We start from the raw sequence: 16,587 nt of genomic DNA, 5'->3' as shown, positions 1-16,587 counted from the left end.
GAAGTTAAAGGCTAATATGGAGACTATTTGTTTTAAAGTCACTGTAATTATTCACAGTGTTATCAGACACGGCTTATTTTCCTGCCATTTCTCAAGCTTAGCGGCCACACAGGTTTTCGCTGTTCTATAACTATATTTACATATACATGTTGGACATTTTTTAATGTTTACTCTCCCAGTCGTTTGTTGAAACATCTCTAAGATGTTTCCAAGTTGTATTTTGCTCAGATAACTTTTCTGTTTTTAGAAATAGCCTTTTTCTTGTTTATCCACTGACGCCATTTCTGCTCATGTAAACTACCCATCCATCTTTGGGTGCATCAGTAAAGTACAACTACAGACCAGGGGAAATGCTTTTATTAACAGAATGTAGCTAGAGTCATTATGCTGTTACAGCAATTACCAAGAACCAATATCAGTGCATCTTCCAAAAAATAAGCCACCAGAATTGGCTAAATTAGCTAACTGAAAAAGGGTAAACCTGCCTCCATCCACACAAAACCACACGTCACAAATGGGATTTTCTTTGCAAGTTGTTGATTTGTTGCAGGGTGTGTGGCATCATGGCTCCAAACATGTCCACTTGTTCCTCTTTTTGTGTGTGTGTGTGTGTGTGTGTGTGTGTGTGTGTGTGTGTGGTGTGCTTATTCTCACCTGTGGGATGTTACTCTTGACCCAGATAGTATTAGGCAGGATTTCATCCCACATGATAATACACCGGGCCAGAGTCTTTAGGGGTAGAGAGAAAAGAAGAAGAGACACAGGTATATCAGATTAAAATATAGAAAGGTGGGAAAAAAGATCACACACAGAAACACACAGAGCTAGATCCACACTAACCCTCAGCAGCAGAAACTCTGGCTTAATGAAGTCCAGGAGGAACAAAGTATCTGGAGGTTTCAGCCAATCAGCAATCGACCTAGTGGGCGAAACCATGATGAGAAAAGGGAGTGTTAATACCTTCTTTCAGCACCCTCTCAAACAACAGATAGCAGATGAGTTTTAAAGAACCTCTTGACCATTAGACTGTTAGAAACTGGAGGAGTCTCAGTCTGATGTAGTGTAATGTCACTATTTTTTCCATCAAATAGGCTATGGTGCTCCAGTTACGGTTCACGTGGGCAAGAAGTGGTTAGAAAGTCGAACACAGCACAGGACATTTTGGCCATTTTAAAGAAACACCCCACCAGCATTACAGAGTAATTATGGTGGAAAGATTCTGTGCCCCTTGAACAGTTTGCTACTTCTAATTCTATAACACCGGTATTACATTTTTTGGGGGGTAAATATTTAATGTAATATTTTTATGTTTTTTTTCCCAGTTTATTCTATCTAGTTCTGTTTCTCCTAATAAAATAAAACACTTGTCAGCAGAGTATCTCTTTTTAGATTGTTTTGTCACACCATGAAGAGTATGCCTACACTCTTTGTATACAAATTTTAGGAGGTCAGTAGAAAGGAGATAAATCTAAAACAGAAGTCTTTAAGTCGCCTTTCCAAGACATGGAATAAACCTATTTTCATATCAAAACTTTTTTTATTTTATTTTGGAGACAAAAATGTAAAAACCTTTTTTCTCTCACCTGTTGTTGGTTTTGAGGTAGATCATGGCGAGGGCTAGCGTAGCGCCTGGACATGTCACATCTACATTAATAGTGTCACCCTCCTGAAATGACCAATGGTAAGGTTAATTAGCTAATCACAGAAGCCAGACCACTGTTTCATCAAATCATTTGGTCAAACTTCATCTAAAGAGAGGTGTGTCCCAACTGCAAAACCCCTTCACACCTACATAATTAAATATGACAATTAGCTTTTGCAATTGGGATAGTTTATTTAATGCAATATTGTTTACTCGTGCTACTTTAGAGTTTTCTTACACATTTGACATTGGCACATGTGACAACAATAAACTGAGAACAAACCTCAACTAATACGAATATGGAAAATAAAATTCATGAAGATTTGTTTACCAAATCCTTTCCTATTAGTGGGGAAAAAACAATACATCAGCACAGACTGAACATATGAAGAACCATGACATAGTTTTTGAGCTGCAGTTCTTATTGTATGGTAAAATTCTTTAGTAGTTATACAGTCACATTCTTCAGTATTATTTTATCGCATTGAAATAACACTGCTACACTGTAGACAAAAAAAAAAAAAAAAAAAAAAGAAAAAAAAAAAAAAGAAAAGAAAAAGGGGGGTTTCTTTCATGTACCTTGATTTGGTAGCTGGGGGATTTGTGCCTCTCCCGGTTGGCCCCAGCCTGAGCTCTGCGATGTCCCCCAACCATGTACTGATACAACTGCTCAGGGACATTCAGGTCTGTCATCCCAATCAGGTTGCTGCCATGCTATGAGGAGAAAGGGGAAGGAAGAACAAGCAAGGTAAGTGCAGGACAGAAAAGGATGAGAGTAGAGATAAGAAACAAGAGACATGCAGAGACAGATGTCAAAGAAAACCAATATTTGAACTTGGGGTTTGTCCCTTTATTACTGGGCTTCAAGCATCATTAACACCTGACAATATTATGATCTGAGGTTTCTCTTACAGAAGTGAGCAGGTATCCAAGGGACTTTTAAAAGAACTTATGTGGCTTAATAACAGAAAAAAATGTATGTGTACAAAAAAATAAACATAACAATCGGGTTTTGTGAGAAGCTGTTACTTTTTTTTTTTTAATTAGTTACTATTGCAACAAACAAATGGAAAATGGCAACGTATATTCATATATATATGTTTTTTTGTTTGTCTTACCCCCAGACAGACCATACCAAGAGCGAGCCCAGCTGCTAACGAATAGGACTCTCTATCTGTACAATATTCCATCTCTGGTCCAGGGGGTCGACCTGAACAACAGACAGACCAAAAGTTACCATCTATGCATGGCAAGAAAAATCTAATTAAAGTAAAAATAAAAGTTCAACAGTGAGACTGGATGCAGTGTTTAAAATGGAGCAACAGAGCTTAAGCAGAACTTCTAACCTGACTGTTTACAATGTCTATTCAAGAAAACAGTATTTTTCTTGCAGTTTGAGAGATACCTATCCATTAAACATGCATTTGGCAATTAAATAATAGCCCAAAACCCAAATTATATTGTGCACTTTTTTTTCAAGGTGTTACATATATAAAATACTGTTTATTTACTTCAGTGAAATTCATATCCAGCTCTTTAATTAACAGCTTTTAATGTATCCGATTTAAACTTTTAGGTAATTTTATGGAACTTTTTCCCATTGTGTTGTCTCCCTTTTGCGCACACACACTTACACACCTATCTCAGACAGCAAGACTTCAGCATTGTGTCTATGGCCCGTTCCTTGGTACACCAGCCCGATGCCAATTACAGCTGCAACCTGTAACAGAAAAAGAAAAAACAAAGAAAAAAAAAAACAGATGAAGAACTGAATGATCATCCAGGGAAGATAAAAAGAAATCTCTTCGGGGGTGCGACAGGAAGGGCATCTAGCGTGAAAATCTGACAAATCAAACATGCAGCACTACCTGCTGGGGCCACCCCCTGTGAAGACGGAATTAATCGAAATTAGCTTTATCTTCTTCTTTATACGTACTCACTCTTACCTGAACATTGTGTGGCACGTCCAGCTCAGTGGAAGTGGGCGGGAGAAGGGCAGGAATGTGTATGCCAAGTAGGCGAGTGATCGACATGTCCATGGTGCCCAGTTTGGCTGAAGACACACCCAGGAGGAGCCCAATGCTGGTCATTTCATGGCCCTGAGAGACAGAGGCACCCAGACATTAAATCACAATAAAAACTGCATCTGCAATTATCAGTGATAAACAACAACTTTCTAATATTTCATACACCTAGCAAAAGCTAACAGTAGAGAAATATTATCAAACAGCTTCTCTTCAAATAGTAGTCACTTTTAATAAAATTTAGACTATTACTTATTGAAAATACAGTGTAATGCATGCTCTTTTGCACTAAAAAAAAATGCAGTCTAACTGGCTTGATCTGTGACTCTCGTATCTGAGATCATGACAGACAGTTTTCATTAGACCCCTGTGTGCACATTTGTTTGACCGACCACAACATGTTTTAACACAAACAGCATGAAATAGGTGATTGCCGTGCATAGTGAACACATGCCATGAAGTAAGAGGCCATCTGTTGGACAGCCTTCCTTAGCCTTCATAATTTAGACATCATATTATCATTTGACTAAAAGTAAATGAAAATATTCTTGTATTGAATGACAATGTAGACAAAAAGCTCAGAAAATGATGATTAACCATTTACTAGTTTGTGAAGATAACCGCTGGGACCTTGTATGAAATTGTAAAATATGAGTTGCTCTCTTCCAGGGATGTCAAAAATCATGGGTCAAATACGAGTTAAAATACAAACTGAAAAACTAGATACAATGACACAGTTTTTGCTTGTAAAACGCTGACGCAAACTGGAATGTTTAAAAGGTGAATGGCATCACCCCAAATTCTTTTTAAAACCACAGTCATAAACAATTCTAATGAATTCTGATCCTCAGTATGCAATTCTCTATCACAGCAAGAATAGAAACTGTCAAAAAACCACTAGCAACAAACACGCTTCAACCACGTTCATTGCTTTCATTCACACTGGAAGCTGTGACATATTTTACCATCAACTCTCTGCATCTGATTAGTTCATTCTTGTGTGTCGAGCTGTGGATATTTATTTCTGAGCCTTTATTTTAAAAGATCAATTAGTTAGGAGACTATGAATGAGATACTATAAAGCTATTATAAAGAATATAATTTAAAATAAAAGAAATATATACTGGTGAAATCTCGATATTAGGGCAGTTGAGTTCCAAGATTCACCATTACGGTTTTTATACCAACAATATAATTAAACGTTAAACGCATACAATAAAAATTTGCAGTGAAAAACATTACCATGTAAATGCAGAGGGGGGAAAAAGAACTCAAAATAGGAGGACATGGTGTAGAACACAATTAGGACTGAGCAGACTTATATTGCATTCATACAATGACTAATACAGGGAAATAACTGTGATTATCATCAACCACAGCTTAAATTTACACAAAAATCAAAATTCAAAATGGGAAATGAAAATGAATCAGTCTTAAACATAGCGTGGATACTCAGTATGGATGAGGTTCAAAGGCTTAGCAATCAATCTTCAAATACCCTTTCACATAGACATTTGAATTTAGAAAAAAAAAAAAAAAGATTTGGCTTGCGACATCCTGTTGTTTTTCTCACCCGAAAGTTGGAAGGAGTTGTCTCATGTCTAAGTTCTCACAAGGGAAAGTTTCACTTTGACTAGCTGCCAAGCTATGACGCATGTTTATGTATAAACTGTATTTAACTTCAAATTTGTTTTCATCTTATCGTTCTTTGTAAGTTGGGCGTGTGACAGAAGCGGGAGCTCTAAATTATTGCAAGAAAACAAAATTTAAAGCACAACCGGCTCTAAACTGAGCATTTAAAGTACAAAGTATTCTTTGAGTGTAGAGTGTTATACATGTACTTACGCACACTTCTTACTTTCTGCTGTAAAACTCAACATAGCAAAGAAATACTGAAATTGTTCCAGCACATGTAAGCCTGTGTGTAGACAGGTGTGCACCTTTGTGAGGTAGTCATGTATGTTCAGCGTGGCCAACTTGGTGAGGTGTCCATTGAGCCCCAAGGCCATAAGGAAGCCTGCATACTCATTAGCCAGCTCAGGGCTCTTTGGCTTGTTGTAGGCAATCCAGGCTGAGTCCACCTTAAAAACAAAAAACAAAATTAAACTATATTTATTGGTATAACACTAATAAATGTCTTTGTTGCGAGAGAATGAGGTTTTTTGAGTATTTACAATTATTAGAATATTTTATTTGTGCTCAGTTTTAATATCCATTTAGCATTACACTGCCCAAAGAATAAAAGACACTCAAACTAGAACAACAGTGACATTGTAACTAATATGGCTCACGTTCCATTCACAGTTATTACCCGTACAACTACTCTAATGCCCATTAAGTGATCATTGTGTGCAAGATTCGCTGAAATCGGACCAAAACCCTGGAAGTCTCCATTCTTGTTAATTATGAAGGAACACAATGACAGTAGCTTTAGCCAGAGTTAAAAGCTAAAAGCTAAAACCAGCTGAACAGTATAAATAAATATTCATCAAATGCTTAAATCTGTTAGCATCAATATCATATTTTTTTTCAATACTCTCCAGTTTAACATAACAATGACATTAGAAATAGGTAAGTAGTAAATAAACACGATGTTGAATAAGCAATGTAAAATGTTTTACATTTAAGGTTGGATAAAACTGAAGCTGTGGAACAAGCTAGCGGGTTTTAATTAAAATTATTCTACAGAATTACAGGTAGAGCTAATAGAAAAATACTAATAAAATAATAAAAAATAAAAATTTAATTTTTAAAAACATTTATAGGCCTGTCAACATTAACATTTTGGGGTATTTACTAAGTAACAGACTGATTGATTAAACATGCAATGATTTCAGTCTCACCTGTGAGGCAGGGGCTATTTTAAGCCCAGCAGCTACTCCGTTATGAAAACTGGGCCAGCTAGTCATATTGGGAGGAACATCAATGTTTCCGCTGTTCAGATCTACCACAGTATTCCTCGGAAGGGCACGGCCTGAGGAAGAAAAATAAAAATGAGAAATAATCTGCAAATGCATGTAGTTATTAAAACGTTAATCCTCTTAAACTTTGGAATATTTTGTTCCTGATTTAGCAAAGATAATTACAATGTTTTTTCTTTTTTTGGAAAGTTATGTTTCCTCTAGGGCAGTGATAAATTGTACTGCAACAGCTTTTATTATTGCACAAACTAATTTTATCTTCCTGTTAAATGAACCATTTACAAATTTCCACATTCTCGTCAACTTGTTCCAGTAGATTTTATTTTTTAACTGAAAACTTAAAATACCTGTGAGGTTGAGTTTTGGGACAGGTAAAGGTTCAGTCGGTACTGGGTGATAAGAGAAGAGAGTGAAGAGGCCCCTGCCAACTGGCAGGGCCATGGTCCTTTGACACAGCTGCAGGAGTCTATAGAAGGCAAGGACATGGACAGGGCAGGTGATAAAAACTATAAAAACATCACAGATTCTAAAAAAATGCCAACTGGCCAATAAGTTTACCACACAGATTAGGGGAGAAGAAAGGAAACACAGAACAGTACAGAAATATATACTGCATATGCCTTTTTAGAACTGGTGTTTTGCTGTCTCTGTTTCAAGACCAAAGATGTTCATGACAAATGCATGCATTATACTCACTTGTTCTCTTTCTCCTCTATGTACTCATGGTCAGACACCTCTGGGAGCTGGACAACACTAACCCGGACAGGTCTGGAGCTCTGCAGAAGCCTCCTGACCTCTTGGACCCTCAGATCCTGACTCCAAATCAGTCCTGTGACCTAGTGAGAAGAAGACATAAATATCTGAATTTTTTCTACAGAACACACTACTAACAAAAAATATATAAACATGTTTATGAATTTGTTTACCTCTTGAACAATGTCTGACATCCCATCCTCCTCCTCATCTGGTTCTGTGGTTGCAGGAGGTTCCAAGGACAGGCCTGAACTTACAGACTGGAGAAACACACAAATTATAAGGCCAAAAAAGAACCAAAACTTTGAAAACTTACTTTCCTATTTTAGAATCTGCAGACACTGAACTCCATCTTTATCTAAATAATTTAGGTTTTAAGTTTTTTTACACTCACAGCTTTGCTCTTGGCAAGGGTCATTTTGTGGGCTTGTTTGGTAAGATCTTGTCTTCCAATCAGAAGACAGACCTCCTCTGACCAATCAGAACACGGCTGCTCACGGCACCGATAGATTGCCTCTCTAATAGGCAAAGCCACACCAAAGGGGACCGACTCCAAATCTTTCAGGGTGAAACCTAAACCAGTGAAAAATGCACAGTTTTTTAGAAACAAGGAATATTCTGCTTTAGAGGCAGTGTCCTTTGAGCGCTAACATAAATACACACAAACAGGTGGGTGAAACTCAAAAGCTGCTACAACTGTTGTATGTACATGCTTTATACTATTGTCAGCTCACAGCTGAACAACTAAAATATCATAGGGTACATTACCCATTTTAAAATAAAAAGATTTAAGAAGCACACTTATATTAAAAACCAATATTAAAACCTTTATTCACACAGCAAACATGTCACCCAGCAGTGAGAAAGCACATTCAGGTTCACAGACTGGTTTCAGTGGACAGGTGTGAATGTGTAAATATGCATGTAAACCACTGTGGTGGCGAAAAAGAGGATATAGCTTCAACATTCCTTTCTGAATATAGATTCTTTTTTTTTAAGAGACATACTTCTCTTACCCTGTGAGGTGAGCCAGACCACCAGCTGCTCAGCCAGATTTTCACTGGAGGACATCACTTTAACACTGCTCTGTCTAGAAAACATACATACAAGAGAAATTAACGGAAAACTTTAACTGTTATTAGGTATAAGATTTTTACAAGTTGACCTTTAGGGGTATATTAACAAACAGAAAAATAATACAAAAGAATGTGCTGGTATCCTGTATGTCAGAATTCATTTTAGCTGTTTCAATGCCTTAAAAGAAAAAAAAAAAAGAAGAAATTTAAAAGCTCTTGCTCATGTTTCTGTCAGATGAATTACCTTCTTATTTGGGGTTCAGTGGCAGAGGATTTCTGGCCTGATGAAAATGAGAAAGGGGGGTGAGGAAGATCAGCAGCAAGGAAAACAGGTCAATGAATTTACAAATCAGGCTTGGCACTCTTTTTGCAGCTCTTACCGTATTTTCTGCACTGTAAGGCATACTTAAAGTCCTTTAATTTTATCAAAAATTGAAAGAGCGCCTTATAATCCGGTGTGCCTTATGTATGAATTCTGGTTGTGCTTACTGACCTCGAACCAATTTTATGTGGCATACGGCGCTGAAAAATCTGTCAAAATGTTTTAGTACAACTTTGGTACGCTACGAAGCCACACCGCTAGATGGATTGTCGGAGCATTATGGCTACCGTAGTCAGGGGCCTCGCAGACTGGGACCTTAAGAGGACGGAGTTTTGGACCCAAAGTCAAATGAACACTGCAGCATCAGTGAGAGTTAAAAACCATAAATTCTTTCAGCTTTAATAAGATGATCAGCGTTGCTGCTTTACCAGGTGTAACAATTAAGTTTAACATCCAGGCATCCATGAAAACAATGTATTAAATTTAACAGGGCTGGAGGTTAGCAGGAAGTTACCTTGCTAGTTTCCACCTAAACATGATATAGCATGTTATAACTGAGAGATTTCTGAAAAAATTAAAATGTACAGCTCTGCTATCACTTCCAACATAAACAAAGACAGAAAACTAAACAGCAGTGACATTTGTATGGTTACTGAAGTTGGACTAGCTGGTATATAATGATGTGCTACGTGATCGCTAGCGAGACAGCTATGATAGCATAATTGAAGCTGAAGGATGAACGCTAATTTTTTGCCACTCCAAAAGAATTAACGTGCGGGTTCTCGATGGTTAGGGGAAAATGCAATCGCATGGCCGGTATGCTGTAAACGGACTAAACTTCAGTCAGGAGAACAACTGAGATAACCCATCCACAATACGAGGTTAGTCATTAATATACTGCAACAACATGGGAATAGAGCAGCTTCGAGAGAATTCAGCATTGATGAATCAATGGTACGGAAGTGGAGGAAGCAAGAATCCATCCATTCATTCGCTTATCCTTTTCAGGGTCGTGGGGGGCGCTGGAGCCTATCCTAGCTGTCATAGGGCGAGAGGCGGGGTATGCCCTGAATAGGTCGCCAGTCTGTCGCAGGGCTAACACACAGAGACACAAACTGCATGTCTTTGGATGGTGGGAGGAAGCCGAAGTACCGGGAGAACACACGCAAACACAGGGAAAACATGCAAACTCCATGCAGAAAGACCCCGGCCTGATGGTGGAATTGAACTCAGGACCTTCTTGCTGTGAGACAACAGTGCTATCAGTACCATGTCACCGTGCTGCCAGGAAGCAAGAATGAGTAAAGTTTGACGTATCTGACTGTTTTGTTTCGGTTATTGTGCCTTATAATCCAGTGCGCCTTATGTATGAAAACAGACACGTTCGTCAACAGTATGCCTTATGGTCCAAAAAATACGGTAAATATATTAAAGCATTTTCAAATCTGTAGTAAAAACTGTAACCAAAAAAGAACAAAAAAAAGAACATTAAAATGAGTGGTTAAAATAAAGGCTTGCAAAGAAAAGCGTCTGGACTTCTTTAGGTTGCTTGAAGACGTTTCACCTCTCATCCGAGAAGCTTCTTCAGTTCAAAGGTCAAATGGTGGAGAGTCCCAGATATAAACCTAGTAGGAGTATCCCCCCACAGAGGGACAAAAGGACCCCCTGATGATCCTCTAATCGCCTGAGCCAAGGTGTGAAACTGGGTGTGGGACCCAATCAGCCAAAGTTTCGGGTGTGTTCATAGTAGGTTTATATCTGGGACTCTCCACCATTTGACCTTAGAACTGAAGAAGCTTCTCGGATGAGAGGTGAAACGTCTTCAAGCAACTTAAAGAAGTCCAGACGCTTTTCTTTGCAAGCTCCTTTGACTACGATGACCTGGATGACTGAGAACCTTCACAGACACTTAAAATAAAGGCAACATTTTGTTCCTGATGAATGTGGGATTGTGTTTGAGTGGGATGGCATCTGTTTATTAAAAATAGCAACATAGTGCTCAAAAAGTCACTCTGGATTCTCAAGCATCTCTCACACAAAGCCAGTGTCCAAGTCAAGGCAAAAGTTCATCCAACACCTGCAGCAACAGCTGTTACCTTAGCGCTGTATTGTTTTTTGTTGAAATAAACACAAAGGAAATCAGGTGACACACAAACCTGCGTCACTCATCTTTCTTTCTGTGCTACTGGGCCCTGAAGCATGAAGGCAGGGGACTGGCAGGTAATAGGGGGTGGTTGTCAATAAATGAACCCAAACATGCATACCCACAGAGAAACACACAGTGCAGCATGCAAGAAAATGATCTTAAAGGTTAGTCACTAACAAACCTGCAGAAAGCTTGGCTAGGTACTTGGATACATCTGTTGAAGTAGCATTTTCATCTCCAATGACATAGAGAGCATAACTCTGGAAAAAAGGTTAAGAGAAGAGATGTAAATATGATACAAAAACACTTGCACAGTATAGATTTTTACTGCATAAAAAAATAAATATTGACATTTCCAGTGAAGAGCAGTTATATTTTCTAAAGAAAAAAGAAAGGGATAATTTAAATAAAACTGTTCTGTGAACTGCAATGAACTGATGTGATCAAAGCTTTTTGATGGATGAATATGAACCTCAGTTCTTCACTCCATCCTGTTCTAAGTGGTGAAGGGGAAAACCTTTAATCAAGAGGCATTTAGGCTTACAAGGAGGGGACTTAGAGTGCTCTCACACTTTACTTTACTCTTCCTATTGCCGATTCAGGAGATACTGTGCGCATCGAAATATGAGCCAGTACACGGTAACGAAAAATTGTGCCACAGTCATAATCAAAGCACATAAATTTGTGAACAAATATTTGAACAAACATGATAATATGACCAATGTTGTATCCATGTCTCTCTGTTGAGTACTGTCTTTTTAAGAGTGATATGAAGCACCAAAACTTAGGCCCTTCTTATTTAGCACTGCATATCCATTTCTATGCAAAAAAAAGGAAGAGCAACATCATTTTTACACTGCGAAAGTACAAATGCCTGAGTGTCACCTGCACATGTGGTGCTTAATATTTTATTTTTGAAATAAGAAAAAAAGGTAAGGAAATATGGTTCATGAATTGCAGCTTTCTAACAATTCTATAAAGCAAGTTAAGAAAAAGGAAAGACGGACGGCATTAACTTCTTGGAGATATATAGATAGATAGTAAGCTACACTCACTATACTTGAAGAAAGTTATTTTATAAAATGACAGATGTGCTTTAATCGTACCACAACCAGCAGTCTGGTCCTCTGGCAGATACCCGGCAGGTAGGGGAAAGGTGGGCTCTCCTCTCCTCTCAAGCAGCTACTGAGCCAGCTGAACACACAGGGAGGCTCTGGTCTCAGGAAAGACGGCCGCTGCATTTGGCAAATCAGTGCTAAGAAAAGCCAGGTGAGGAAGAGGAGGGAGAAAGGTGGTGGGTGAGGTAAAAGAACAAGAGATAAAAGGGAGCTGGATGGTTATGTCACTTCATCCTTTCTCAGAAAACCACGTGCACAAAATAACAGCAACACTTTATATTCAACCCTGCAAGTATCCGTGTCACAAAGCAAATAACCACCTGACATGTGTTCACATAATTTTTAGGACATCTGTCACGAAAACTTAGTGACAACAAGAAAACTTCCCCCGCACTGAGTCTTTATTTTTAACTAAACCTTGTTTATATTCAGACTAATTTTAAGTGCTATGTGTTGGGAATGCCCATCGGTAGAATTTCACACTCAAAACCAATCGGGTCAATCACAAGCAGGAAATTACCAGGAAGCAGGAAAGTCCACCCCTGTGGAAAGAAACCGTGCAATGGCCTCAAAAGCGTGTAAAAAACTATTCCTCTGTTCAATGGTGCTCTATCTCATAACAGCAATGCAAATGATTGGAATATTGTGAACCAATCACTGCTTAGCCTACATAAGGTAACATTACACTCATCTCATATTTAGAAAGAAGAAAAAAAAAAAAAAAAAAAAAAAAAAAAACCCCAACAACAACAACACACCAACACACAATCCAACAATTGACAAGCTAGCTCAGTTTTTGAAAACCACAGCTGGACTGAGGGAAGATTACACGTTACAGTGCCTCGTCATGCAAATTTATTTTGCATTTGTTTACATTTGCAGCACCTTTAGGAGTCCAAGAAATACAAAGGAAGGCTGCTAAAACAGCTTTTACCAGCAGCAGACCATCCATCCTCCTGTTTAACATGTCTTGTCCGTTTCCTGACTTGATAATGTTACAGACAATTAAATAAGCCTTACCCTGGTCTATCAAGCAGCTCTCAGTGAAGCCACTAATTATTGAAGGGTAGTCTCTCCAGTACAGATCCACATACTCTTCAAGCTGAAGATCTCTGCAAACAGAAACAAACATACATTAGCATTCTTTAACAGTATTTTTTTTTCTACTTAGAAGAACATAAGGTTTATAACCTTCTATCAATGGGTTATTAAGTCTACCATGTACTAGGACTCACACATGCATATTTCACTGCACAGCTTTGGACTAAATTGCTGCAAGTAATTAAGAAAAGTCTAAAAATGGCTCAAATAGCCTCCGTGACATTTAACGTGTTTCAGGTTGTAATTAAATACACAGTGAAAGTAATTAACAGCAATGAATCATTATCTTTCAGCTTAGCATCAGATAATCAATATTTTTTAATCTTGGTACAAACCCCTGATTCCTACAGATTCTAGCTGTGTGTGCACTTTGCACAGGGACGCAGTAAGGAGCGTACAGTTATCCAGGTTTGTAATCTTTTTCATCTGAATTCTTTATTTCTTCTACTTCTAGCCATGTCTTGTGCTCCTTCTCTAAGTTGGTTCTTTTTTTAAGCGTCTATATTAATTAATGATAATGATAAACTGTAACTGGAAGTTGACTGTGGCTGCCATAAAGCCTCGAGATGAGAATACCCCCCATTGCATTCTTCATGTTTTGAAACTGGAGATGCACAAGATGTGGTTCTATGAGGAATCGGGGAGCAATGTATGGTCAAAGTAATGATATATCAATGACCAAAATGTGACTATTCATTGCTGTATCCGCCACTGTTCACTCTAATGGTTCAGTCACACTAGAGTAAAAACAACCACTGTAGGGACTAGGAAAAAGAAAAAACCGGTGATTATCCTGTGATTGCAAACAGCCAAATTAGTTGCGGTGACCCTAAAACTCTGACCATTTTGGATTGCAAAGCAATTCTAAAGGTCACCTTGAGGGAGGAAACCTGTCTCCAACCAACTGCGGTCCATTGTTGACTAACTCCAACCACTCTCAAACACACAGGCGAAGGTAAGTGCAAATAACTGCCTTCTAATTTATAAATGCAAACAGATTGCAAAAATCAATATGAATCAGTCTGTGCCAATGAGTGCAACTCATCTGTGATGTGTCTCTTTGCAGTAGTGTTCTTGACTCAACTGGTTGCCAACTGTATTCAGGTTCTATTCCTATATAAAATCCAGGTTACTGAGCACCTGTGTCATTTGACAGTTAAATCACAGTCCTGAAATAACTATGTCACTTTTTGAGGTGGATTTTATGAATTACTGTTTCAAAACTCTAAGATTCTTCCAATACTTTATACTGTGCAATTTTTGTGTATGTAAACGTCACCAACAACACAACACAGATTGCATATAATTGCCAACTTGACCCCATTCAACAGCAAACAGATAGCAGATGGACTCCATCTTATTGCTGTTTTATCACTGCTCTGAAACACTGAAGTCGTTTTGAATTTAAAAAAAAAAAAAAAAAAAAAAAACGGTTACAGTTTTGATCTCTACTTGTGCCATAGTCTCCAACCACAGTTTTCCCTAGTTAGACTGTAGTATTAAAAAAGGGACCATAATTTACTTAACAAATGGATATATAAGCAAATATCAAAAGTCAGTAGAATATAAATATCACACTGTATTCATTAATACTTGACATGACCAATTAAGACAAAAAACTCTTCAAGAAAGTGTTTAGTTAGATTACAAGTAAAGCGAAGCCTCATATAACCAAGCTACTTAAAAATATTTATAACACTATAGGAAATGTAGGGAGGATTTTTCTGGCTTACATGTATTTGGGATTGCACCAAAAATGACCTAATCCAGAGAAAAAAAATGAAAAAGAACAACACGGAGAGACTGAGTTTTTCAAAACTGACAATCACGGGTTCACCACTTTAAAGCAGTTAACAGTTAAACTCGGAATAATATTTATCATCACTATCAAATTGGAAAAGAAGGTACTTCTATCATATATTTTGAACTATAAGTGTTGTATCATCTGGGCTAAAGAAGCACCATCAGGTTTGTTATTACTGCACATCCATGATGGTATGAGTGAGGATTAGAGCACATTGCAAAGTTGATTTGTGACTAGTTCATTCTGTTAAAGCACCATTAATGTTGAATATATCTGTATGGATCTGCTAGAGCAACATATGCTCTTATCCAGTGTCCTTTTCAACCAAGACTAAGGAAGATAATGACAAACCACAATGATTATGCAATGCAATAGCATGGCTCTATGATAAAAGTTTAGGAGTTAGCCTTGAAGCTGAAACAGTTGAAATTCATTTTTGCTTTCAAAACTAAAGAAACTGGTCTCTGCAGTTCACAGGCACAGAGGAAACAGACTGGTCATGTCTTGACATTATGTTAACAGGTTGTTTTAGATTTAACATAAAAACAGGTCATCCTAAAACTCCACTGTAAATTCTGCAAAGAAAATTAAAGCAACTGCTCATTTAAGGCATTGAGATTACTTATTTAAAACTGTTATCGTGCCAGTTAAATGCCTAATGAAACCATCAGAATCATCATTTAACCAGCTTAACCAGTTAATAAAGTACAGAGAATGCAAAAATTAGAACCATATTTGCATAACAACCCACATACTGACAATACAGGCCAATTACTCTAAGAGTACTTCATTCTCCCACTCTCCCTATTCTGTTACTGTCATTGTCACCAATAACCGAGGTCACTTAACAACCTGCTGAAGTATATTTCTCAGTAAAGAGCATGGATGGCACACAACACAAGCTTTCACAGAAAACAATGTGTGTTTTTCTTTTCTTCTCGTGGTTTGAGTTCACCAGTGGAAAATTAAACAAGGTTCTGTTTGTTTTGATAAATGTCACCCAGCTCAAGGCTAGCATTTCTTTACGCCTCATAAAAATAAACAGGATCTTGTAAAAATGTTGGACAAGTATCTTATAGAAAGATTCGGTCATCTGGACAGCCAAAGCCAACTGAATGTAACTTACTTTCCTTATACAAGAAAAAAGAAACATAAAAACCTCAAACACACACACAGACAGCTAGAAGAATGGTTACCTAGCCAGCTGTTGCAGCAGGCAGACTAGTGATGAAGCTCTCGCTCGCTGCAGCTCATCCAGCTGCAGTTCCTGATAGAGCAGATGGAGGACATAGAAGAGTGCAGGGATGTGAGGGAACAGAGGAGCTGAACTGTCCAACTTCAGAGATGGACTGGGGGGAGAAGAAGCCTAGGACATTCAGTGGCAAAAAGAAAGAGCAGAAACATTAAATTAAAGGGTGAACAGGTTAAACAGGATGTAACAGGAGATTTTGTAATTGCCTGGAGATATAACAGCAAACTTATACTGACATGACATCGTGCAAAAACAATCAGGAAGACTACAAGTAAATGCATGCCAATGTCTTTTGCTCTTCTTTGCCAGAATTGTCCCCACAGTTAAGGTGAGCTCCAGCAGCCCTTCAATAACACCAAATGAAATTCGGTGTTATGTTCTTTGCACAATTTTTTACTTACTGTGGTTTTCCTTTAACCAAATTAAAG

The 16,587-nt window shown here is 38.0% G+C and overlaps 1 protein-coding gene across 2 annotated transcripts in view; it reads right to left on the bottom strand.

The window, feature by feature from the left end:
- The window catches only part of anapc1 (anaphase promoting complex subunit 1), a 63,758-nt gene that overhangs the window by 31,304 nt on the left and 15,867 nt on the right, over positions 1–16,587 (bottom strand). The window contains exons 22-40 of one of the 2 annotated variants that reach the window (XM_080868636.1): positions 16,104–16,273; positions 13,023–13,114; positions 11,991–12,139; positions 11,066–11,144; positions 8,661–8,697; positions 8,348–8,430; positions 7,735–7,913; positions 7,514–7,600; positions 7,284–7,423; positions 6,935–7,053; positions 6,510–6,640; positions 5,607–5,747; positions 3,589–3,741; positions 3,281–3,362; positions 2,761–2,852; positions 2,222–2,356; positions 1,584–1,666; positions 841–919; positions 655–729 (exon numbers count right to left, since the gene is read on the bottom strand). In XM_080868636.1, the coding sequence (XP_080724762.1) occupies positions 655–729; positions 841–919; positions 1,584–1,666; positions 2,222–2,356; positions 2,761–2,852; positions 3,281–3,362; positions 3,589–3,741; positions 5,607–5,747; positions 6,510–6,640; positions 6,935–7,053; positions 7,284–7,423; positions 7,514–7,600; positions 7,735–7,913; positions 8,348–8,430; positions 8,661–8,697; positions 11,066–11,144; positions 11,991–12,139; positions 13,023–13,114; positions 16,104–16,273 (2,106 nt within the window). The remainder of the gene's footprint in view (positions 1–654; positions 730–840; positions 920–1,583; positions 1,667–2,221; positions 2,357–2,760; positions 2,853–3,280; positions 3,363–3,588; positions 3,742–5,606; positions 5,748–6,509; positions 6,641–6,934; positions 7,054–7,283; positions 7,424–7,513; positions 7,601–7,734; positions 7,914–8,347; positions 8,431–8,660; positions 8,698–11,065; positions 11,145–11,990; positions 12,140–13,022; positions 13,115–16,103; positions 16,274–16,587) is intronic. The other variant, XM_080868637.1, reaches the window with a different exon arrangement.

This window comes from Rhamphochromis sp. 'chilingali', assembly GCF_963969265.1.
Source record: "Rhamphochromis sp. 'chilingali' genome assembly, chromosome: 20".
In the NCBI taxonomy this organism is placed as follows: Eukaryota; Metazoa; Chordata; class Actinopteri; order Cichliformes; family Cichlidae; genus Rhamphochromis; species Rhamphochromis sp. 'chilingali'.
The sequence above is the reverse complement of the archived record's forward strand: the minus strand, read 5'-3'. Positions and strand labels throughout refer to the sequence as shown.